Raw genomic sequence first — 25,914 nt, 5'->3', positions numbered from 1 at the left:
CCTTCCTTCCTTCCTTCCTTCCTTCCTTCCTTCCTTCCTTCCTTCCTCTTTCTCCTCCTCCTCCTCCCTCCCCCCCCTTTTTTTAAAAATTTTTTTATTTGAGATGGAGTCTCTCTGTGTCTCCCAGGCTGGAGTGCAGTGGCACGATCTCAGCTCACTGCAAGGTCTGCCTCCCGGGTTCACACCATTCTCCTGCCTCAGCTTCCCGAGTAGCTGGGACTGTAGGCGCCCGCCACCATGCCCAGCTAACTTTTTGTATTTTTTGTAGAGATGGGATTTCACCGTGTTACCCAGGATGATCTCAATCTCCTGGCCTCAGATCCGCCTGCCTCAGCTTCCCAAAGTGTTGGGATTACAGGCATGAGCCACTGCTCCTAGCCACTTTTTAGCCTTCTTAATTTGAGCTTTTATTTTCTTTTCAGTTATTTTATTTACTATGGCTTTAATTCTGTACTAAAAATTTTTATGTTAATGTTATATGACTTACAATTTTTTTTAGTCTTTGTGAGTACATAATAGGTACATGTTATATTACTTTTCACTGAAACTGTGAATACTCTTTTCAATACAATAAGCTGTGATCACTCTTTGGTGACTGTAATTATAAAACCATCCTAGTACTATATTCAAGGCAGTTAAAAATTTCTCATACTTTCCTGTCTAAACTTCACAAAGAATAATTAAATGGACTTCTCTTACCAATTTTTTATAAATAGAATTATATTTACTGTTAACAAATTGTGAATCATTCCAAATTAAATACATAGTACAGTTGATTCTAATTATTCATGGTGTTTATGTTCTATATAGTTGCCTTGAACACTATTAGCTAATATTGAACCATTGCTCTGAGGGAAGTACAGGGTTAGGTTTCTGTGAGCCTCTGATCAACTGATCAATATATGGTCTTGTTTTTATGTGTGCTTCTCTTTAAAGACACTTTATATATTGTTGATTCATTAACACTGAACTCACCATTGAACTTACCACCAGCAGCACTGTAACTCGTGCCTGAATGAAGCTTTTCTAGCACATTATTTTCTCCGTAAAGGCACATCACTGTCCTCTTGCACTAGGAACACTAGACAATGCTTCAGCACCACGCTTGGGAGCCTTTGCAAGCAGTGAATCACTTACAAAGGGCCCAAAAATGTGAAATGCATGACACCAAAGAGACCCTGTAAAGGACACTTGTTTATAATATGAGCGCTTAAATGAGAAGGCAGAGCCTCTCCTGTTCAACTTCAGCTAATAATGTGAGCATAGGACATCTCAAATTTTTCTGTGCTCTGCACATGTCTACAAATAATCATAAAATTACCACAAGTATTGATTTGGGGTTTACAAATAAATATTAGCTTCTATACAAATTTGCAAATACAGAGTACATGAATAATAATGACTGTATTCTCAATATCAGACTTTCCATCTTTAATTTAATTAGAATTTTAGAGTAGCAGTGTTCATGGTCTGAATTTTATATCACTAAACAACTATACCAAACTTATCAGTGTTTTAAAATTGAACAGTCAAAAATTTTTTTTGTTAATTTTTTTGGCATTTTATATTTATAGCCAAGCCTACAGATCATAGCTATCTATTTCTTACCAGATGTTTTTTCCTCCTTTAGGAAACGATGCCCCCACCAACACACACTGCATTTTCTGGCCACCATCTGCCATTTGTTGGTTTTACATATACTAGTAGCTGGTAAGTTTGAAAAGTTAACATAGTTTGGGCGAGGTGCAGTGGCTCATGCCTGTAATCCCAGCACTTTGGGAGGCCAAGGCAGGCGGATCATGAAGTCAGGAGATTTGAGACCAGCCTGGCCAATATGGTGAAATCCCATCTTTACTAAAAATATAAAAATTAGGTGGGCATGGTGGCGGGTGCCTGTAATCCCAGCTACTCAGGTGGCCAAGGCAGGAGAATTGCTTGAACCCGGGAGGTGGAGGTTGCAGTGAGCCGAGACTGCGCCATTGCACTCCAGCCTGGGTGACAGAGTGAGACTCTGTCTCAAAAAAAAAAGTTAACATAGTTTGGACAATTTAAAGCAAATTAAATTGAATTGAGGTTCATAAAAAATGTATGAGAAAACTGTAAAATAAAACTTTTTAAAAAATAGAATGAGCCTACTACTGGAAATAGAAAGTTAAGCGTTACAAAATGAGTAGAATATGTGAAAATCTGAACTCATTTTGGAGGGGAAGGATTGGAACAGAGAGCTCAGAATCTATTCCTTAGCAATGAAGCAGTAATTAGAAGAGTTTCATGCTGTTGAATATTTTCTAGATGTCAAGCAGGAGAACTTTCAACCCGTTAATTCTACCATCTTTTCACTGACCCTCCCTTCACTTATATTCCCTATTTCCCCCTTACCCTGCTTAAATTCTATTGAGAATGATTATAATCACTCCTTGTATGCTGTTTCATTTCTTTGACTGTCTCTAATTCTGTTATACTTGCTTTGATAAGTCAACATTAGCTATTAAAATTTTATTCTCTACCTGTACAGTTCCAAATGACTAGAAAAAATAGCTGACTATTCTTACTGGTCTACCTTAAATTCATGATTACCAACCTCAAGTGCCCCTTTTCTGACAAATATACTGTATTACTGTAGTGTATTCACTTTTCCACTCACCTAGATAACTATTTTTTACTTTCTTTTTTTTCTTTCTTTCTTTCTTTCTTTTTTTTTTTTTTTTTTTAGGAGATGGGGTCTTATTCTGGGCAGCAGAAGGGCTGAAATGCAGTGGTGCAGTCCTAGCTCACTATAACCTCAAACTCCTGACCACGAATGATCCCCCTGCCTCAGCCTCCAGAGTAGCTGGGACAATAGGCACAAGCCACCATGCCCAGCTAATTTTTAAAACGATTTAGAAATGGAGTCTTGCTGTGCTGTCTAGACTGGAGTACAATGGCACAGTCATAGATCACTACAGCCTCCTACTCCTCAAGCCATCCTCTGACCTTAACCTCCCCTGTTGCTGGGATTACAGATGTGAGCCATTGCATCTGGCATATTTCTACTTGAGTTTGAAACCTCTGTCATCCTCACGTTCAGCTGACTTGCATCCCCTTTCACTGAAAGGATTGAGGCAAACCATAGACAACTTCCACAAGCTCCAGTTACCATATTTACCGCCTACTTACTGTTGGACCCAAATTCTCTGTTCTTTTCGTGGATGAACTGTGCAAGCCTCTAGTAAGGCCAGTGTCTTTCATTCCTTCCTGGCTGGTCTAGTGCATGTTTTGCTTTTATGTCATGAATTTTTTCTTCTTGTGTCATCTGCATCGTCAGATCATTTCTATCAGCTTACAAATGTCAGTTCCCCATCTTAAGACAAAATATAAAATCTGGATTCTACTTCCTTTACCTCTTATCAACCATGTCTCTGCTCTATATTATAGAAAAATTACTTCAACTTTTGACTATATTTTGTTTATTTTTCTCATACTGTTGTTTCTTGAATCCATTCCAGTCAGGTATGTGCCACCATCACTTCGTGCAAACTGCTTTTATCAATGTCACTGTTGACCAACATGTTGCTAAATCTAATGATCACTTCTCAGTTCTAGTCTTACTTATTTGCTTAGTCTCATCTTATTTGCCACAGCTCCATACTTTTAAAATACCTTCTTCTCCTATCTTCTAGGACACTTGACTGATTTTCTCTCACCTTGCTGGTCATTCCTTCTCAGACTCCATACCTGAACCCTCCTGACTTCCCTGACTTGTGAATATCAGAGTGTCCTATGGCTCAGTCTTTGGACTTCTCTTTTCCATCTAAACTCTCTAGTGTTCTCCCAAAGATTTGCTGATGAATCCTCAGTGTGCATCTCCAGCTGAGACCTCTCCTCTCATCTACTTAAAAATCTGTCTTAACCACCCACTTACTATGTAAATAACTTTCTTTTATTTCTCTGAACCTGTTCAGGTGATCCTTTAAAAGATAATCAGACCATGTCACTCCCCTATTCAGAACCAGTCCACCCATCCCCAACTCCAGTGGCTTCATATCAACTCCAAATCAAACTTCTTACAAGGCCCTACATGACTGCCTTATTTTTATCTTTCTGAGTTTATTTTTCTTTGTTTACTCGACTCCATCCACACAGGCCTCCTTTCTGGCCTGTGAACATGCCAGACATACTCTTGTCTCAGGGCTTTAGTACTTCTGTTTCATCTACTTGGAACATTCTTTCTTTTGATATTCCCTTAAGTGGTCCCCTCACCTTTACTTAGCTTTTTCCAAAGTTACTTTAGCAGTGACAGCTTTACTGACTACTTTATCTAAATTTTTATCTCCTCTCCTTCAATACTTTATTTCTCCCTTTCCTGCTTTATGTTTTCTCCTTAGCATTTAACATTTTCTAATGTAATGAATGTCTCAATTATTTTGTTTATTTCTGTCTCAGTCACTGGAATATAAGCTCTACATGGGCAAGGATTTTTGTCTGTTTTGTTCACCACCAAATGTCCAGCAGTTTCAGTATTTTTATTTAAATCGTATTGAATTAAAGACAGAAACTTGCTTTTGAATTTCAAATTCTAGTAAAGAGGGCCGTGCCCTGGTTGGTGCTTTTGACTACTACTGTTTCACCTAGATGGTCAGATTGTTTTAAACTACCAGTAACCCTTCAGCAAACTTCATTTTATAATTTGTGGGGTTTTTTAAATCAAAATAATTTGAGGGATATTAGGTTTTCATTTTTTCAAATGCTTCTAAAAACAGTTTATGGTGATTTTGCAAAAAAAATTTTATAATTATTCCAGCTGGCTAAGCTGCAAGATATTCAAATCTGTGTTTTAAATGAGCAATTTAAAAATGTTTATGCCATAAATGTGGAGTCAGTTAAAAACAATTTTTTAAAAATGTTAACATTTTCCTTCAAACCTTTTCTCACAGTATGAACCTACGTTTTTTTTTTTTTTTTTTTCTTCAGTGTACTTTCTGATCGGAGCTGTTTAAGAGTTACAGCTGGTCCCACCTCACTGGATCTTGATGTTAATGTTCAGAGGACTCTAGACAACAACTTAGCAACTGAAGCTTATGAAAGAAGAATTAAGCGCCTTGAGCAAGAAAAACTTGAACTCAGTAGAAAACTTCAAGGTAAATATATTTTCACTTTTTGAATTGTACTCACAGTGTTATGAGGTGTTTATTGTAAGTGGTTGTTTTATCTTTGGAAAAAATTCTTTTAAGTGGTGAAAAATCAAGTTGTAGAAATCTATGCAGAAAACAGCATAATACCGTTTATATAAACTCACACAATTAATAGTAAACAACAACAAAATAGCTTTTGTTTCCTGTGGGTATATATTTATGTTTATAAAAATGTGTGGGAATACCTTTGGGGATGGGGAAAGGGGATCCTCCTCACTTCGTTATAGCACTTTAATGACGTTTCCTATCTTATTTGCTCAATCTTTAAGAGCTCTAGCTCCTTTCACATTGTCATTCTCTGCAGCATTGCTTCTGCCATATTTGGTGATTTTAAAATGCACATACACATAAACTTTTTAAGATTCTGAGTGAGTTTCTTTATTCTTCACCTTCAATGATTGTTTTCTCCATTTCATTTCATCCAATCCATCCTATGGTAATAAGATATATCTTAAGATTACCATATCTAAAACTCATTAATCACAGTTTCCAGCAAATCTTTTATAATCTCCTGCTCATAATTTTCTAGTGCTCTCTCTCTCTGACCCCTTAACTCCAATATTCCTTCACTGCCACCATTACCTACAAGTCTATCACCAATTTAACTCTGCTATTTATACCCTCATTTTTTATTCTCTGGTAAGCCATAATCATACCCTGGCATATACGTTCAAATCTATTGTTCCGCTTTCTCTTTGTCAAATACCTTTGGCAGAACCCCAACCGTGTTTGAATACAACTTTGTATCTTCAACTATACAGCTGAAGACAGCTTACTTAAAACACCCACAACATGTTGACTAATAATATTAATTCAGATTCACAGACACTCACCTCAGGTCAGCTCTTCATGCTGCCTAGCAATCCTACTTTGTTCCCCTAGTCAATTTCCCTATCATGCGCTGTAAAATCCAGTGATCATTTCTGTCTTCACCTTTTAACCTATCAGCAATATTTGGTCCTGTGGACCATTTATTCCTCCTGATAATGCCTTTTTTTTGGGGGGGGGGGGGCTTCTGGGGCACTTTATCTCCTGGTTTTCTTTTTCGTCATAAACCAGTCCTTCCCAGTCTCGTTTGCTAAGTTTTCCTTAACTCTTTGACCTTTGAATGTTAGAATACTCTCTACTTGAAGCAAGTCTGTAGTTGAATGAGGCCTTCAATGAAGGTTTTCCAGACCATCCTATTTATAATTTAATCATATATATATCCCCAGTACTACTATCTACTTTTTCTGCTTTTTTTCTCTAAAATAAAGGATGTCACATATTATATATTTTACTTACGTATTTTGTGAATGAAGGAATGTATTTATGGACAAATAATCAGGAACTTGTAACTCCTAGGAGAGAAATAATCAAAGTTTTATAATCACAGAATTTTACTGTCATAGTTTTAGAGGCCAAGTAGAGAAAAAGTCTGTGTAGACATCAATAGAATGGACTATTTTTCCATAAGTTGTTAAGATCTCTGCATATGAATTACTTCCCTTTTGTGACTGAAATTTTTCTGTTTGTTTTTTTTATGTGGTGATATAGCAAAGTGTGCAAGCATTCTACTTTTAAGTATAAGCCTAATAAATGTTTGTATATGTGTACACTAATGTAACCTTCACCCATATTCATGTGTAGAATATTGCCAGCATAGGGTAAAGTCCTCACATGTCACTCTCCAGTTTGTAACTTACCACTATGAAATAAACATCATCCTAATTTCTTTCACCATTAATGAATTTTTACCTGTTTTTGAACTTCATATAAATGGTATCATACAGTATATTCTCTTTTGTGTATGGCATCTTTCACTTGTTGTTTTTTAAAATTCACCCATGTTTTATATATATCAGTAGTTTGCTCTTTTTTTTTTTTGTACTGCTGTTTAGTATTTCATTGGATATAAGCACTAAAAAATTGCCCAGTCTGTTGTTGGTAAATATTTGGGTTATTTCCAGATGTTGACTACTATAAGTAAAGTTCCTGCAAATGTGCTTATATATTTATTTTGATGGTCCTATATACTATTTCTCTCAGATATGTACCTGGGAGTAGAATTTCTGGGCCATATAGTAGAGGATTTTCAGCTTTAGAAGATATTGTCAAAGAATTTTCCAAAGTGATTATACCAATGTATAGTTCTACTAATAATTTATGAGTTCTACTTTCTTCAGCTCCCCACCAGAACTTGATATTGTCAGCATTTTTTTTTTTTTTTTTTTTTTTTTGAGACGGAGTCTCGCTCTATTGCCCGGGCTGGAGTGCAGTGGCCGGACCTCAGCTCACTGCAAGCTCCGCCTCCCGGGTCCACGCCATTCTTCTGCCTCAGCCTCCGGAGTAGCTGGGACTACAGGCGCCCGCCACCTCGCCTGGCTAGTTTTTTTGTATTTTTAGTAGAGACGGGGTTTCACCGTGTTAGCCAGGATGGTCTCGATCTCCTGACCTCGTGATCCGCCCGTCTCGGCCTCCCAAAGTGCTGGGATTACAGGCTTGAGCCACCGCGCCCGGCCATTGTCAGCATTTTTAACTTGTAGCCATTCTGGTAGAAGTATAGTGATGTCCTGCCGTGATTTTAATTTGCATTTTCCTGATGGATAATGAGTTTGAATATCTTTTCATATATTTACTATCCATTTGGATATCTAGTCTTTTGAAGTTCTGGTTCGAGGTTCTTGCCCATTTTTCTGTTAGGTCTTCATATATCTTTTTCTTAGTAATTTGTATGTTACTACTTCACAAACAACGTAGAAACCTTTAGACAGCTATGTATGACTGTTGTTATGTAGTTTACCTTAATCTGTGTCATAAATCTTTTAATACATTTTACTCGATTGTTGCTTTACGTTTACTCATTAATTTTAAGTGTCTTTTAATTTACCCATTTATTTACCCTTTTGGTGCTTTTTATTTCTCCCTAAATTCCATGTTTATCTGGAATCATTTTTCTTTAGCCTAAAAAACTTCCTTTATTGTTTTCTTGTAATGTGAGTGTGTTGTGACAATTCTCAATAGGGTTTTGTTGATGTGAAAATGTCTTTATTTTTACCTTCATTTTTGAAGAATACTTGTACTGGATTAGAATTCTAGCTTGGCAGCTTTTTCTATCAGAGCTCTACATGTATTATTTTATTCTTTTCTATAATAGCTTCCATAATATTTCTTGAGAAGCCAGCTGTTAATCTCTTGAATGTAATGTATATGTTTTCCCTTCTGGCTGCTTTCAGGATTATGTCCTTAACTTCAGTTCCAAATAGTTGGACTGTGATTCACGTACGTGTAGCTTTCTTTGTATTAACAGAAAATCCTGGTTGAGATTCACTGAGCTTTTGCAATCTTGTTTGATGTCTTTTATCAGTTTTGCAAAATTCTAAGCCATAGTCTCTGTAGACTATTTTGCCTCATGCACTTTCTCCTCTCCTTCTGGAGCTGTAATTGCATATATGTTAGATGGTATCTCACATTTCCTTTATACTCTGTTCTGTTCCTTCCATTCTTTCTTTTTTTGTGTGTGCTTCATTAAGATATTTTCTATTGATCTGCCTTGAGGTTCACTAGTTCTGTCTTCTGCTATATCCATTTTGCTGTTAAGTCCATCTGATTAATCTTAATTTCAGATATTGTCTTTTTGGTTAAAGTTTATTCATTTGATTCTCTCAGTTGCAGTTTTCTGTTGAAATTTCCCCATATTTTTGTGTATTTTTTCGCTATTTTCTGTAACATTTTAATAATATTTTGAGGTCCTTGTCTGTTAATTTCAACAACTGTGAACCTGCCTTTCTGTTTTTTTCTTCCATTTGTCATGCTTTTCTGCTTTTCCAAATGTCTCATGTGAAAGATGTCATGAATAAAAATAACATAGAGAAGCAAGTTTATATTATTTTTGCCCCAGAGAGGTTTCTCCCTTTTCATTCCGTCAAGAATTGAGCTTGGACAAGACTAAATTGCACTTTTTTTTTTTGGGAGACGGAGTCTCGCTGTTGCCCAGGCTGGAGTGCAGTGATTTGATCTCGGCTCACTGCAACCTCTGCCTCCCGGGTTCAAGCGATTCTCCTGCCTCAGGCTCCTGAGTAGCTGGGACTACAGGTGTATGCCACCACGCTTGGCAAATTTTTTGTATTTTTAGTAGAGATGAGGTTTCACCGTGTTAGCCAGGATAGTCTCGATCTCCTGACCTCGTGATCTGCCCGCCTCAGCCTCCCTAAGTGCTGGGATTACAGGCATGAGCCACTGTGCCCGCCTTTAAATTGCATTTTTAATTAGATTCAAACCTACCTTTGATTTCAAATGCCCAGAAACAGGAGCTGGATAGAGCCTAGTTGGGCCTCTTTCTCCTTCACTTCCTTAACTATGGGAGATTTATTCTGCTCTTCAGCCTTCTGCCCTATACCATTTCCAAATTTGGTAAGTGTCTTGATGAAGAGACTGGCCATGTATTTGAAGCAGATTCTCTTCCTCAAGCAGCTCTTCATCTCTGAAATAATTCTATACTATCGGAGATTTTTGTCTGACTTTTCAAAGCTCCCTAACTTCCCATGCGGCCCCCAAGTACAACAATTAAAATATACCATGGGAATGAAAGCACCATATGCTTACAGACTTTGAGATTTCCAGATTGTTGCATCATCCCCACACATCCTCCAGAAGCTTCAGTGATTTTTCTTTCCAGCATGTTATCTCTCAATTTAAAGGCCAGGCTTGACCTAAGTACGCTCACAGAAATGGGTAAAGCTTCCAGGAGTTGTAATAGCCTCTTCACCTCAGAATGCCTCACTTCCCTGGCTCACTTTCCCACCTCTGACTGGGAAAGCACAGAAAACTAAGTAAAATAAACCAAAGATGTTTTTAAAAATAAGATTTTTTCGAATTATGTACTGAATTTTTACTTTTTACAGCAGGAGAAACAAAGCAGTGACCTGTTGCTTCCTAGTCCATCCCCTTATGACTAAGAATTTCCTGTGTTTTGGTTTTTTTTTTTAATGTTTTGAATTCTTTAATTTGTTCTTAGTATTTTTACATGTATAGTATCGTCTACACAGAGCAAAGCGAACAAAAATGTAAGATCATTGCCTTTTGGCATGAATACTTGTTTCATAGCAGTGACACAGATTAACATTTAAACTGATTCATTCATTTATCAGCTATTTATTGAGTATCAAACAGCCAGGAACTGTTCTGCACATAACTAGTAACGTAATAAAAAACAGATAAAGACAAAAATACCTCCCCTTGTTATGTTTCCTTTCTACTTTGAGGAGACAGACAAATAAATCACATACAAAGTAGGGTCATCCACTGAGAGTAAGGAAGGTAGAGGAGATAATAGATATTTGACAAGAAAAAGAGAAAATGTGATATGATCAGTATAGAGATGAAAAGAGTACATGAGCCAGGGAAATAGTTTAGGATCGCCAGATATTTCCATGTTATTTAAGTTTAGTAATCATGAGTTTTAAATGACTGTGTATTTTTTTCAGTCATTTTTAGCTACTTGGGTAAAATCATAGAGTAGGAGGAGAGTAGAAATTAACCAAGATTGAGGGCCTTCTAGAATAAGTACAATGGAGGAGAGAAGGGTAAAGAAATGGAAGGTATTTGCAAAACAGTGATGGACCAAAGAATCTAACCAGGGTAAGTAAGGAGGTAAAGAGGAAAAAAATGGAAAGTGTTGGGAACACATTGATTGGCATTTGTGGTGGGAATGAAGAATTGTTGAAGTGGTCCCTGGAGTAGTAAGCTGTACAGATAAGAGAGATGATTTTGGAGGCCATGACGTTATTGATAATGACAAAGTGTATAGTAGAATTTCTTAATTGGTGAACCACAAGCATTTGGGGTGAGGTAGTTTTTTCACGTGAGAGAGAGTTCCACATCTGAGATATTGAACGTTCTGAGTTTCCAGATGTTAAATGCTTGTAGCAGTCTCCTCATGTACTGTGTCAACAACTGACTCCCCTTCTGTCCCCTTCACATGAGGTGATGGTGCACCTGCAGTAGAGAACCACTAGTTTAGGATGTGCCCAGTTAATCTGATGGTTATACTGGAGAGAAGTCTATCAGCTAGATTGTTTTGGGCTGCAGATGTGAGAATTCTTAAATAATAAGGATTTATTTTCTCACTTAAGAAGCCAGAAGTAAATGGTTTCAGTGCCAATTTGGGGGTAGCTGCCCTATTAATTTCTTGGCTTTCTTTGATTCCACAATATTGTGGAACTTTCAGATGTAAACTTTGGAAGGTAAGACCTCCCTTCGTACACCAGATTCACTTCATATACCATCTGACAGACATACCAGGCATTTGAGTTATCACATGGTGACGTTCCCTGCTAGGACAAAAAGGAGCTAAATAGATGCATTGGCAGAGTACACCAAGAGTTCCATCTTCATATCTGCACATATTCCAGAGACTCAGAAAGTGGAAAGATTCATTTAGTTTCATACATCTTTCATTTAATGGGAGATTAAAACCTCTCCCTGAAGCCCCCTAGTGGACTTCTTCTCAAGGTACCATTTAAGTTCTAACTAGGTCTCATACCTAATTCTTGACCAACACTTGCAATGTGGAATGGAATTATTATGATTAATTTAAACCAGCCAGTTTTGACTGGGCCCACCTTGCCTATGCACACTGTAGCCTGATAATTGAATTTGGTTCACAAGGAAGAAGAGATAAGTAGATGCTGGGTAAAAACCATCAGTATCTGTTGTAGAGGATTTATGTGCCTCAGAAGTCAGTGTTAGATGGATTATCTATTTTGATGTTAAAGTCACTAAGAATAGTAAGAAGAGTAGTAATGGAAAGAAGAGCAGAGAACAACATGTAAAATCCTTGTTTAAAAAAGAGTAAGATAGGGAGGACAAGTGGATAACTACATACGCAGGAAATGGCCATTTCAGTAGACCTAGGAATTTTGAGGAGAGAGGTGGCAATAATGAGCAAGGATGCCTGCCCCACCTTCATACCTGTGGTAGGTGGGGTACAGGAGGAAAAGTAACTCCTATTAATGTCCATTTGGTATTTTTTGGTTTTTTGTTTGTTTTTTTGAGTTTTGATCTATCACCCAGGCTGGGTGTGGTGGCGTGATCTCAGCTCACTGCAACCTCTGCCTCCCGGGTTCAAGCATTTCTCCTGCCTCAGCCTTCCAAGTAGCTGGTATTACAGGCATGCACCACCATGCCTGGCTAATTTTTATATTTTTAGTAGAGATGGTGTTTCACCATGTAGGCCAGGCTGATCTGCAACTCCTGACCTCAGGTGGTGCACCTACCTTGGCCTCCCAAAGCACTGGGATTACAGGCATGAGCCACCGTACCTGCACCTCCCCCACATTGGGTATTTTTATGTCTCCCCATTTTCTGCCCCCAATTTAGATGTCTTAAAAAAACAAAAACATTGAATGTTCTTTTCAAAATAATAAATACAGAAAGGACCAGTTTTTAGCATGTTTTGAACCCGAAGAGATAGAAATATATAAGAAATACTTATATGATGCAGAAAATCAAGATCAGATGCACAATGTAGTATATCTTATACCTTTAATTCAAATTAACAAATATTTATTGACCGCCAACCATACAGGGTTTATGGTTTACATACACTCATGTACATATGCACACACAAAGTAATCAGTAATGATTTGCACTAACTCATAAAGAATTATGGTAAGGGAGAGACTTATTATGTAAGAATCCCTCCATAAATAGCAGAACACCTATTTAGAACAAAGGGCAATTTCATTTCTGGTGTAAAATGGTAAAAAATATTTTCTTTGTTCCGTATCTTTTGATGATATCTGGGAATAAGCCTCAGTAGACTTACTGTTCTTTAAAACCTTGTGTTTTCTAATTAGAACTGCAAGATAAATTAATATTTTCTATTTTAACTAAATATTTTAGCTAAATTGTTGAGCCATAGTTACCTGTAGATGGGCCTCAACTTTCAGACATAAAATTTGGAAGGCCAGCACTTCTGCATATGTATGTTAACATGCCTAACCCTCCATTTGTAAACCCAATTCAGTTCTTCATATAGCATCTGACTGACATACCAGGCTTTTGAGTTATCACATGGTGATGTTCCTACTAGGAGAAAAAGGAGCTACGTAGTTGATTCACTGGCAGAGTACACCAACAGTATTTAAAACCAAAAATTATTAGAAGGTGGATTCTTTCATATATATATATATATATATATATATATATATATATATACATACATATATATGCAGCGGATTTTTTTTTTTTTGGATAGAGTCTCACTTTGTCTCCCAGGCTGGAGTACAGTGCCATGATCATGAGTCACTACCACTTCAACCTTCCAGGCTCAAGCAGTTCTCCAATCTGAGCCTCCTGAGTAGCGGGACTTCAGGCATGTGCCAGCATGCCCTGCCAATTTTTATATCTTTTGTAGAGAAAGGGTCTCACTCTGTTGCCCAGGCTGGTCTCATACTCCTGGACTCAAGTGATCCTCCCACTTTGGCCTCCCAAAGTGCTGGGATTACAGGCATGAACTACCATGCCTGGCCTGATTTTTTATGACTTAATTTTTACGTATTCACGTGCTTTTTATCAGTGAGTAGATGTTTTGTTCTATAAATTGTGTAAGAATTTCTCTGCAAAAAATACAATGTTATTAGTGTTAAGAATTTGAAGTATGGTGATATTTTTATTTATTCTTTTTTTTAAAGAGTCAACACAGACTGTCCAAGCTCTGCAGTATTCAACTGTTGATGGTCCACTAACAGCAAGCAAAGATTTAGAAATAAAAAACTTAAAAGAAGAAATTGAAAAACTAAGGAAACAAGTAACAGGTAAATATGTGTGATTCACTGCTAATTCAATTTAGGAAATGTTTAAAAAATGGTTTATTCACACAAAAAACATCTATTGAGAACCTGTCTGTGTTATGTGATATGAGTTGCATGGTAGTCAGGGAAGGGCAAATAAGAATGGGTTCTGCTCTCAAGGAGTTCACATTTTGGTCTGGGAAACAGATAAACAGTTATTGCAATACGTATGAAAAGGCTATCGGGAAAAATAAATGGAGATACGTAGAGAGTACATAGAGGATCACCTAACCCAGACTTATGTGAATAAGGATGGCTTTTTTGGAAGGCCTGTTCAGTTTGGAATTTTTCTGGCAAAGCATATTTGTGAGGAGAGGAAAAGGTGAGTAAGGTGTGAAGAAGGACACTAGAGACAAGCAGAGTGCATGTATACAGGTTTCAAGAAAATTTATTTTATTTGTTATGCAATTATTTTTTCCTTGTATTACTGAGATTAAAATTAAATTTGACAAGTGTTTGTATACCTATTATTCATTTATTGCATTTATTCAATAAATATATATTTAGCACCTACTGTGTAGCAGGTGTTGTTTTAGGCTCTTGGGATTCATCTTAAGCAGAACAACTTTAAACAAAAAATCTTTGCTTTGGCCTAGGTAAAGGACAGAAAACAGAAACCAGTAAATATATAACTTTGTAAATGATACAATATTTTAGAAGGTAGTAAGTGCTTTAAAAATAAGAATAGAATAAGGAGAATTAGTCAGATGTGCAAAATGAGGAGTTTTATCATTTTAAGTATAGTGCTCCAGGGGTAGGCCTGAGAAGGTGACATGTTAGCAAAAATTTAAAGAAGGCAAGGGGGTTAGCCATACAGTTATCTGGAAAATATATGTTCCAAGCAGAAGGACTGGTGCAAAGACTCTAAAATCGAATGTGCCCCAGGTGTTCCAGTAAAACAGAGTACTGCATGGCTGAAGCAGAATAAGCAAGCAGGGAGAATGGAAGGAAATGAGAACTAAAGGGGTGAAATGGGCTTGTTGCCTGATCAGTAGAGCCTTACTGATTGTCGTAAGGTCTTTGGTTTTTACTCAGAATGAAATGGCAGTTTTTTGCAGGGTTTAGAGGCATTACATGAACTGAATAAGTAGAGGGATAGGAAGAGAGAGCAGAAAGTACTGTTTTTTTTTTTTTTTTTTTTTTGAGATGCAGTCTTGCTCTGTCTCCCGGGCTAGAGTGCAGTGGCTGGATCTCAGCTCACTGTAAGCTCCGCCTCCCGGGTTTTACGCCATTCTCCCGCCTCAGCCTCCGGAGTAGCTGGGACTACAGGCGCCCGCCACGTCGCCCGGCTAGTTTTTTGTATTTTTTAGTAGAGACGGGGTTTCACAGTGTTAGCCAGGATGGTCTCGATCTCCTGACCTCGTGATCCGCCCGTCTCGGCCTCCCAAAGTGCTGGGATTACAGGCTTGAGCCACCGCGCCCGGCCCAGAAAGTACTGTTTCAACGAGAATGGTCAGGCCTCTCTGGAAAGGCAGTTTTAGGCAAAAATAAGTAAAAGAGAAGAAATAATCTAATGTAGCATCTTTTATAAAAGTGACTATTTAAAATGCCATATTAGCACTTTGTTTATTTTAAATATATGGAGATCTTAATTTTGAGCATAATTTGTGAATCCTATTTTGTGTTTTTAAGAGGCTGTCCTCCTAAGAAATATGTATATATCTAATCTCTGTTACTTTTATCTTTCCAAAGGTAAGTTGTTATAGATTGGGAACGTGATAAGTGAATCATGGACTTTGCTTTGGTACCAACAGTAACATTAAGAGTGTCATTGAATGTCTACGTTAGAGTTGTATGACACTAAAAAAGCAGTGGAACAGAAGACCAGCTAGAATGGTCAGTGATTTGTCTTCAGAGAGGCAATAGGGATTTGGAAAACTTATTCATAAGCCTGTCTCTTCTCTTTTTAATAGTAGAATGTGGCTTTGAATGGCAGTAGCTTTTGAAAGCTTGCTAATTAATTTTAAAACTGCCTTGAAATAGATGATATTGATGTAAAATATTCAAATCAATAATCTAGTTGTTATGTCATTCACCAAAATAGTTGTGAGCTTCTTTGTTACCTCTGTATAAGAGCTAAATTTTTAAATCTTAAAACATTTTGCTGTCATTCACAGTAATGTTCTGGCACTATCCAAAGGAAACTTGTGTTGATGTCTAACCCATTATATATAGAATCATGATAAGTAATTTCATTTTCTGAGCAATTCCAAATAGTATTGTATTTTTAATTTTATTGTTCATGTGTTTATTGCTAATATATAGAAATATAGTTGATTTTTACATGTTTATTTTGTATTCTACAGTGTTGCTACACTCCCTTATTAGTTCTAAGAGGGCTTTAAAAAATAGATTATTTGGGATATTTAATTCTGATGATCATGTCATCTGCAGGTGGGAACAGTTTTATTTCTCCCTTTCTGATCTATATGCTTTTTGTTTCCTTTTCTTGCCTTATTGCAAGAACTTGCAGCACTGTGTTATGCTAAAGAAGAATGATGAGGAGAATAGTCTAGCTTCTCAATCTTGGGGAAAAGCATTAGTTTCCCTCTGTTTTTGTATTTCTAAGGGTTTTTAAAATCATTAATGGGTGCTAAATTTTGTGAGATGCTTTTTCTCTATCGATTGATATGAACATATGATTTTCAAAAAATAACCTGTTAATATGGTGAATTACATTGGTTGATTTTAAAGTATTAGCCATACATCCCTCTTGTAAACGGTGGTCATGGTGTACAATTATTTTTATATGTTGCTGAATTCCATTCCTAATATATTTTTAAGGATTTTTGCATCTATAGACATGAAGGATATTAGTCTTGAGTGTTCTTTTCTTCTTTTTCCTTTCTTTCTTTCTTGTACTAGCTGTTTTTCTGTCAACATAGCTGTTGGCTACTGTCACCAGCAGCCACCAGAGGCCTGAACAAAAGAGCACTAGCAGGGGATCCACCTGCATGCATCCTTTCTGAAGCAGCCTTGCAGTCAGGAGTCAGATTGCTGGTACAGCGTCAATGACAACCTCAATGTGAACATTTAAGAGTTTTTAGTACTTAGACATTGTGGCACATGGCATGCCTGGAGGCCACACACCTGAAGGTCAGGGAGTGCAGGGAGACAGAGAGCCTTGAGCAGGAGAGCATGGCAACTAGCAGTATATATTAGGGAATAGAGTGTAGGTCACTTTAAGTTTGGAAGCCAGTGTTTGAATGGTCCCTTTAGAGGAGGTGGCTGGAAGGCAGGATCCCAGTCTGCTAGATGGGAGAGATGTCTCCAGCTTGAGCCCCTTGGGTGTGGTGTAGAATTGAAAACTGCATCAAGAGTGACTAAACCCTGCCTCTGAAACAAGAAACCTAAACCCACATTCAAAATGGATGCTGAGGCAGCATAAAATTATACATTTATTATAAATGATTTATTTTAACGTAAAATTAAATATGCTGTAAATTTATGAATACACTTGATCCTTGAGCAACATGGATTTGAACTGTGTGGATCTACTTATATGCAGATTTTTTTCCCAACCACATAGAGATTGAAAATACAGTATGCTTGGGATCCGAAAGTCAACCCAGGGTGGAGATAGAAGTCCAGGTTTCCCTTGTGGTTTCCACTGACAATGTGTGTGAGGGGAGGCTTGTTGTCAGCCAGTGAGGGTTAATGTCCTGTCTTTTTGTGACACCACTCCTTTTTTTTTTTTTTTCAATTTGGAGATAGAGTCTCACTCTGTTGCCCAGGCTAGAGTGCAGTGACATGATCTCAGCTCACTGTAACCACCATCCCCCAGGTTTAAGCAATTCTTGTGCCTCATCCTCCTAAGTAGCTGGGACCACACCCAGCTAATGTTTTGTATTTTTAGTAGAGATAGGGTCTCGCTGTGTTGCCTGGGCTGGTCTCGAACTCCTGTCTTCTAGTGATTCACCCTCCTCAGCTTCCCAAAGTGCTGGGATTATAGGCATGAGTAACCACACCCAGTGTTTTTCTGACACCACTTTTGCAGATGTGTTTGAGCATCTCATTATAGCCTCATGAGGTTGGAAATGTAGCCCCCCTGCACTTGTCCATTGTTGACATTGGTGACATGGGACCAGTTTTTTTCTGTGATGTTTATCTCAAGTAGAATTGTTATTTTCTATGAGTTTTCTATCTTCCTGGTCTACCCCTTTCCTAATCCTTTGGCTAGAAAGAGCAGGCTTTTGTTGGGGCTTTTTCTCTTTATAGCTGTTGTCATTTATGGGTTATCATCTTTAGCTCTAATTCTGGGGTATATGAACCAAGAAGAAACCCCAGAAAACTCAACAGTTACGTTATTTATCAGGTCCCAATGTCCTGAGGAAGTTTTTTTCTTCACATTTCAGAGTCGTCTTATGTTTGTTTTATGTATAATGTCTAGGGTTTTAAGTTATACTTAATGGGAAGAATGGGAAATATATCTATTCCATCTTCCCAGAACTTGAAGTCTCCAGAGTAAGCTTTAAAAATGTAAGTCTGAATCCGTTTTGCCAGTATTTTATTGAGGATTTTTGCATCGATGTTCATCAGGGATATTGGTCTAAAATTTTCTTTTTTTGTTGTGTCTCTGCCAGGCTTTGGTATCAGGATGATGTTGGCCTCATAAAATGAGTTAGGGAGGATTCCCTCTTTTTCAATTGATTGGAATAGTTTCAGAAGGAATGGTACCAGCTCCTCTTTGTACCTCTGGTAGAATTCAGCTGTGAATCCATCTGGTCTTGGACTCTTTTTGGTTGGTAGGCTATTAATTATTGCCTCAATTTCAGAGCCTGCTATTGGTCTATTCAGGGATTCAACTTCTTCCTGGTTTAGTCTTGGAAGAGTGTAAGTGTCCAGGAAATTACCCATTTCTTCTAGATTTTCTAGTTGATTTGCGTAGAGGTGTTTATAGTATTCTCTGATGGTAGTTTGTATTTCTGTGGTGGTGATATTCCCTTTATCATTTTTTATTGCGTCTATTTGATTCTTCTCTCTTTTCTTCTTTATTAGTCTTGCTAGCGGTCTGTCAATTTTGTTGATCTTTTCAAAAAAACAACTCCTGGATTCATTGATTTTTTGGAGGGTTTTTTGTGTCTCTATCTCCTTCAGTTCTGCTCTGATCTTAGTTATTTCTTGCCTTCTGCTAGCTTTTGAATGTGTTTGCTCTTGCTTCTCCAGTTCTTTTAATTGTGATGTTAGAGTGTCAATTTTAGATGTTTCCAGCTTTCTCTTGTGGGCATTTAGTGCTATACATTTCCCTGTACACACTGCTTTAAACGTGTCCCAGAGATTGTGGTATGTTGTATCTTTGTTCTCATTGGTTTCAAAGAACATCTTTATTTCTGCCTTCATTTCGTTATGTACCCAGTAGTCATTCAGGAGCAGGTTGTTCAGTTTCCATGTAGTTGAGCGGTTTTGATTGAGTTTCTTAGTCCTGAGTTCTAGTTTGATTGCACTGTGGTCTGAGAGACAGTTTGTTATAATTTCTGTTCTTTTACATTTGCTGAGGAGTGCTTTACTTCCAATTATGTTTTCAATTTTGGAATAAGTGTGATGTGGTGCTGAGAAGAATGTATATTCTGTTGATTTGGGGTGGAGAGTTCTATAGATGTCTATTAGGTCCGCTTGGTGCAGAGATGAGTTCAATTCCTGGATATCCTTGTTAACTTTCTGTCTCGTTGATCTGTCTAATGTTGACAGTGGAGTGTTGAAGTCTCCCATTATTATTGTATGGGAGTCTAAGTCTCTTTGTAAGTCTCTAAGGACTTGCTTTATGAATTTGGGTGCTCTTATCCACCATGATCAAGTGGGCTTCATCCCTGGGATGCAAGGCTGGTTCAACATTCGCAAATCAATCAACGTAATCCAGCATATAAACAGAACCAAAGACAAGAACCACATGATTATCTCAATAGATGCAGAAAAGGCTTTTGACAAAATTCAACAGCCCTTCATGCTAAAAACGCTCAATAAATTCGGTATTGATGGAACGTACCTCAACATAATAAGAGCTATTTATGACAAACCCACAGCCAATATCATACTGAATGGGCAAAAACTGGGAAAATTCCCTTTGAAAACTGGCACAAGACAGGGATGCCCTCTCTCACCACTCCTATTCAACATAGTGTTGGAAGTTCTGGCTAGGGCAATCAGGCAAGAGAAAGAAATCAAGGGTATCCAGTTAGGAAAAGAAGAAGTCAAATTGTCCCTGTTTGCAGTTGACATGATTGTATATTTAGAAAACCCCATTGTCTCAGCCCAAAATCTCCTTAAGCTGATAAGCAACTTCAGCAAAGTCTCAGGATACAAAATTAATGTGCAAAAATCACAAGCATTCTTATACACCAGTAACAGACAAGGAGAGAGCCAAATCATGAATGAACTTCCATTCACAATTGCTTCAGAGAGAATAAAATACCTAGGAATCCAACTTACAAGGGATGTAAAGGACCTCTTCAAGGAGAACTACAGACCACTGCTCAGTGAAATAAAAGAGGACACTAACAAATGGAAGAACATACCATGCTGATGGATAGGAAGAATCAATATCGTGAAAATGGCCATACTGCCCAAAGTTATTTATAGATTCAATGCCATCCCCATCAAGCTACCAATGAGTTTCTTCACAGAGTTGGAAAAAACGGCTTTAAAGTTCATATGGAACCAAAAAAGAGCCCGCATTGCCAAGACAATCCTAAGTCAAAAGAACAAAGCTGGCGGCATCACGTTACCTGACTTCAAACTATACTACAAGGCTACAGTAACCAAAACAGCATGGTACTGGTACCAAAACAGAGATATAGACCAATGGAACAGAACAGAGTCCTCAGAAATAATACCACACATCTACAGCCATCTGATCTTTGACAAACCTGAGAGAAACAAGAAATGGGGAACGGACTCCCTATTTAATAAATGGTGCTGGGAAAATTGGCTAGCCATAAGTAGAAACCTGAAACTGGATCCTTTCCTTACTCCGTATACGAAAATTAATTCAAGATGGATTAGAGACTTAAATGTCAGACCTAAAACCATAAAAACCCTAGAAGAAAACCTAGGTGGTACCATTCAGGACATAGGCATGGGCAAGGACTTCGTGTCTAAAACACCAAAAGCAACGGCAGCAAAAGCCAAAATTGACAAATGGGATATGATTAAACTAAAGAGCTTCTGCACAGCAAAAGAAACTACCATCAGAGTGAACAGGCAACCTACAAAATGGGAGAAAATTTTTGCAATCTACTCATATGACAAAGGGCTAATTTCCAGAATCTACAAAGAACTCAAACAAATTTACAAGAAAAAAACAAACAACCCCATCAAAAAGTGGGGAAAGGATATGAACAGACATTTCTCAAAAGAAGACATTCATACAGCCAACAGACACATGAAAAAATGCTCATCATCACTGGCCATCAGAGAAATGCAAATCAAAACCACAATGAGATACCATCTCACACCAGTTAGAATGGCAATGACTAAAAAGTCAGGAAACAACAGGTGCTGGAGAGGATGTGGAGAAATAGGAACACTTTTACACTGTTGGTGGGATTGTAAACTAGTTCAACCATTATGGAAAACAATATGGCGATTCCTCAAGGATCAAGATCTAGATGTACCATATGACCCAGCCATCCTGTTACTGGGTATATACCCAAAGGATTGTAAATCATGCTGCTGTTAAGACACATGCACACGTATGTTTATTGCGGCACTATTCACAATAGCAAAGACTTGGAATCAACCCAAATGTCCATCTGTGACAGACTGGATTAAGAAAATGTGGCACATATACACCATGGAATATTATGCAGCCATAAAAAAGGATGAGTTTGCGTCCTTTGTAGGGACATGGATGCAGCTGGAAACCATCATTCTTAGCAAACTATCACAAGAAGAGAAAACCAAACACCGCATGTTCTCACTCATAGGTGGGAACTGAACAATGAGATCACTTGGACTCGGGAAGGGGAATATCACACATTGGGGCCTATCATGTGGGGGGGAGGGGGGAGGGATTGCATTGGGAGTTATACCTGATATAAATGACGAATTGATGGGTGCTGATGAGTTGATGGGTGCAGCACACCAACATGGCACAAGTATACATATGTAACAAACCTGCACGTTATGCACATGTACCCTAGAACTTAAAGTATAATAATAAAAAATAAATAAATAAAAAAAGAAAAAAATAAAAATAAAAATGTAAGCCTGTTCATGTCACAGCTTCAACATAAATATATTCAGTGGCTCCCCATTGCCTGCAGGATAAAGTAGAAATTTCTTAATTCTAATACAAGGCCCTTCATTATTATGCATGTATTTGCCTCTCGAGCTTTATGTCTTGTTAACTACTCCCTTGTCCAGTGATTCCAGCCATACTGAATCACCCCGTGATGCTCCACTTCCTTCACATACTGTCTTTTTCCTTCCCTTTCTTTTTTCCTTTCCTTTTTAACAAAAAATACAAATTGAATGCTCTCCTTAGGACCTGCCTTATGAGTAGCCCCAACTTTAATTTGGCTCTGAAGAAAAAAGTATCCAAAATACCTTCAATCTGTCATTCCTCCAAATACTTCTTGAGCAAAGTCTTTGTGTATGCAAATACCCACTGTTAATGACTGGTTATCTTGTGTTTCCCAACAGCAGTGTTCTCCGGTATTTTTAAGTTACTGGAAAAAAAAGCAACAAATTTATAATTATTGACAACTTCTTTTTAATATTTGCTTCTTTACCATACTCTGAGCTCCTAAAGGTTAGGAAGTAGGTTATAGTAGGTTTTCCTGCTACATTCCTAATGCCAAGCTTATTGCCAGTATTGTATAACAGACACTAAATATATATTTGTTGAGTGTCAGCAGACAAAAATAAAATTTTTTTAAATAAAAAATTCATACCTCATTTAATATTTTTGTATGAGAAAATAGGATTTTTTTGTTTCCTAAATGAAAAATTTATTATAATCTATAATGTACTTTTGAAACTCTTATTCTTATGTTGCCTTGAGGTTGGGGATAAGTGTCTCTGTGTACTGTTTCTGTTTGTCCAACCCTAAACTTAACACATACACAGACATACACACACACACACACATACTCTGTCTCTCTCTCCTTCCCTCTCTCCCCTGTGAATAGGTGTATTGATAATAAGGGAGCCTATTTTTACTGATTATAATTAGAAGTAAAGTTTCTTCACATCTCAGAAGAGTTACATAATGGGAAAAATGAAAATATCCATCTTGTGGATCAGGGAGATGTTTTGGTTGTTCTGCCAACCTCCTGCTCGCTCCAGTCTCAACCCCTTTCCAGTTTATAGTGTTCCACTTTGAATACTGCTTTAATCATGCCCATTTTTTGACCTCAATTCCTATAGCACATATAGCCTGCCACACAATTTGCATTTGATTTTCTACGTTATTATTTTTTAAAAGAGTGTTTCTGTTGTCTAACTTATCTCCTTCAAGACAGAGACCATATTTTATATTTTCTTCCATGCCATATAGCACCAAGAAAATAACCCCATATGTATGATACCTTCATTAAGTCCTCATTACTAACAAGTTGAATTTTACAGTCCTAAATAGCACCCGTGAGCTAAGAACCATTTAGTTGGTATCAGCTAACCCAGTTTCCTAGTACAGCTTTTTCTTTTGAGACAGAGTCTCATTTTGTCACCCATGCTGGAGTGCATTGATGCGATCTTGGCTCACTGCAGCCTCCGCCTCCTGGGTTCAAGTGATTCTCCTGCCTCAGCCCTTCTCAAGTAACTGAGTTTATAGGTGTGTGCCACACCTGGCTAATTTTTGTATATTTACTAGAGCTGAGATTTCACCATGTTAGCCCAGCTGGTCTTGAACCCCTGACCTAAGGTGATCTGCCTGCCTCGGCCTCCCAAAGTGCTAGGATTACAGGCATGAGCCATGGTTCCCGGCCTACTACAGCTTTTTCTATTTGTTCACTATAATTAGTTTTTAACAACTTTATCTAAATGTCATGGCTAATTGTGTTGCATATTTTTAATAGTCTCTGGATTTCTTTCAGAATTTTAGCCATATTTGCTATTTGTTGTAGTGAAAGTAAAGGCTCTGCTGCTTTACCCATTTTATGGTATTTGACCAAAGTTCAAAGCATTCTGGATTTTTCTTGATATGGGGTGTTCATCTTTTGGGAATGCAACATTCTGTGTTTTCCAAATTACGAGTGCTGTGTTTCCCTCCATAATGGAGGATTTTATGAAATATTGGGGGAGGGGTTATCTTTTCCAACACTTCTTAAGCTAGTACATTCTTTTGTACTTTTCATAATTCACATACTGTTGTTTAAATGAATGTTTTGAGCTTTTTTCACTTTTGAAAAGTGTCTGAAATATAAAACAGGGAAATTTGACATGTATTTCTCTAACAACTCCATTGCAAAGCAGCCAAAATGAAATGACTGTGGTGAAAACTAAAATTAACACTGTATTGAAATAAATCAGTAAAAATATCCTTAAACCTTTTAGATGCTATCCCATGTTATAAACTTTATAATAACGTAGAAAATCAAGGCTGTTATAAACTTTATATGATAGGGAAATTTTATGAAAAAGCTGTACTAGGAAATTGGGTTAGCTAATACCAACTAAATGGTTCTTAGCTCACGGGTGCTATTTAGGACTGTAAAATTCAACTTGTTAGTAATGAGGACTTAATGAAGGTATCATACGTATGGGGTTATTTTCTTGGTGCTGTATGGCATGGAAGAGAAATATAAAATATGGTCTCTGTCTTGAAGGAGATAAGTTAGACAACAGCAACACTCTTAAATTTTATGAAATACTGAATTTTTTTGTTTCTCAGAGCTGTTGAAATAAGTCAGTAACAATAATTTCTGAAAAAATTGAACATGTTAGAGAAGAACACTTCAAAAGTAGAAGAAAGAAAGTGTGCTCAGAATGGATTACTAAATGTACCATAATGCTACTCTAAATTGATTTTCCTTAACCATAAAGTTTAATTAAAATGAACCAGGAAGTGACAGAAGTCAGCTGCTTTACAGGCTGTATTTTTACTCTTAATTATGAGAAATAACAAAAGTAAATTGATATTTACTTTAGAAATTGTTGAAATCCAGGCCAGGCACGGTGGCTCATGCCCGTAATCTCAGTACTTTGGGAGGCTGAGGTGGGCGGATCACCTGTGGTCAGGAGTTGGAGACCAGCCTGGCCAACATGATGAAACCCCATCTCTACTAAAAATACAAGAATTAGCCGGGCATAGTGGCAAGTGTCTGTAATCCTAGCTGCTCAGCAGGCTGAGGCAGGAGAATTGTTTGAACCTGGAAGGCGGAAGTTGCAGTGAGCCAGTATCACACCATTGCACTCCGGTCTGGGTGACAGAGCAAGACTCCATCTCAAAAAAAAAAAAAAAAAAGAAAAACAAGAAATTCTTGAAATCCTAAAAATGTTAAAAAGTGTTTGAAAGAAATTAATTGAAATAGAAATATTCCCCTATGAAATGCCAAAATTTGATAAAGTGATAAAATACAGTTTTCTGAATATAAGACTAAACACCATGATTAAGATTAAACACCCTATGATTTTTAGTTTTCTTCACATAAGCATTCATTAATTGATACTGTTCAGATACTATGAAAACCAGTTAATACAACGTTACATCTTCAAAAGTTAACTGTGCTATTAATAACTATACTTTCAAAGTAAGTTTGAAATCTGTAAGTTTATTGCACTGTTACCGGTTATTTATGGAATGTAGTACTATACAATGCATGATACACTAATACATTTAAGTAATTTTTAGACTGCAGGTTTCATCTACGCAAGTGAATTGCTTTTCCCACTAGGACTAACATATTAACACTACTTCATTTATTGAAAGCATCAGTCTCAACAGTATACAACACTTTGTGCACTGGTTC

The 25,914-nt window shown here is 37.3% G+C and overlaps 1 protein-coding gene across 2 annotated transcripts in view; it reads left to right on the top strand.

The window, feature by feature from the left end:
- Nucleotides 1–25,914, top strand: part of CDC42BPA (CDC42 binding protein kinase alpha) — a 312,993-nt gene that overhangs the window by 160,813 nt on the left and 126,266 nt on the right. For both annotated transcript variants that reach the window (XM_023203616.2, XM_023203615.2), the window contains exons 9-11: nt 1,631–1,710; nt 4,951–5,117; nt 13,847–13,969. In XM_023203616.2, the coding sequence (XP_023059384.2) occupies nt 1,631–1,710; nt 4,951–5,117; nt 13,847–13,969 (370 nt within the window). The remainder of the gene's footprint in view (nt 1–1,630; nt 1,711–4,950; nt 5,118–13,846; nt 13,970–25,914) is intronic.

The sequence above is a fragment of the Piliocolobus tephrosceles genome, chromosome 1 (assembly GCF_002776525.5).
Source record: "Piliocolobus tephrosceles isolate RC106 chromosome 1, ASM277652v3, whole genome shotgun sequence".
Classification (NCBI taxonomy): Eukaryota; Metazoa; Chordata; class Mammalia; order Primates; family Cercopithecidae; genus Piliocolobus; species Piliocolobus tephrosceles.
The sequence above is the reverse complement of the archived record's forward strand: the minus strand, read 5'-3'. Positions and strand labels throughout refer to the sequence as shown.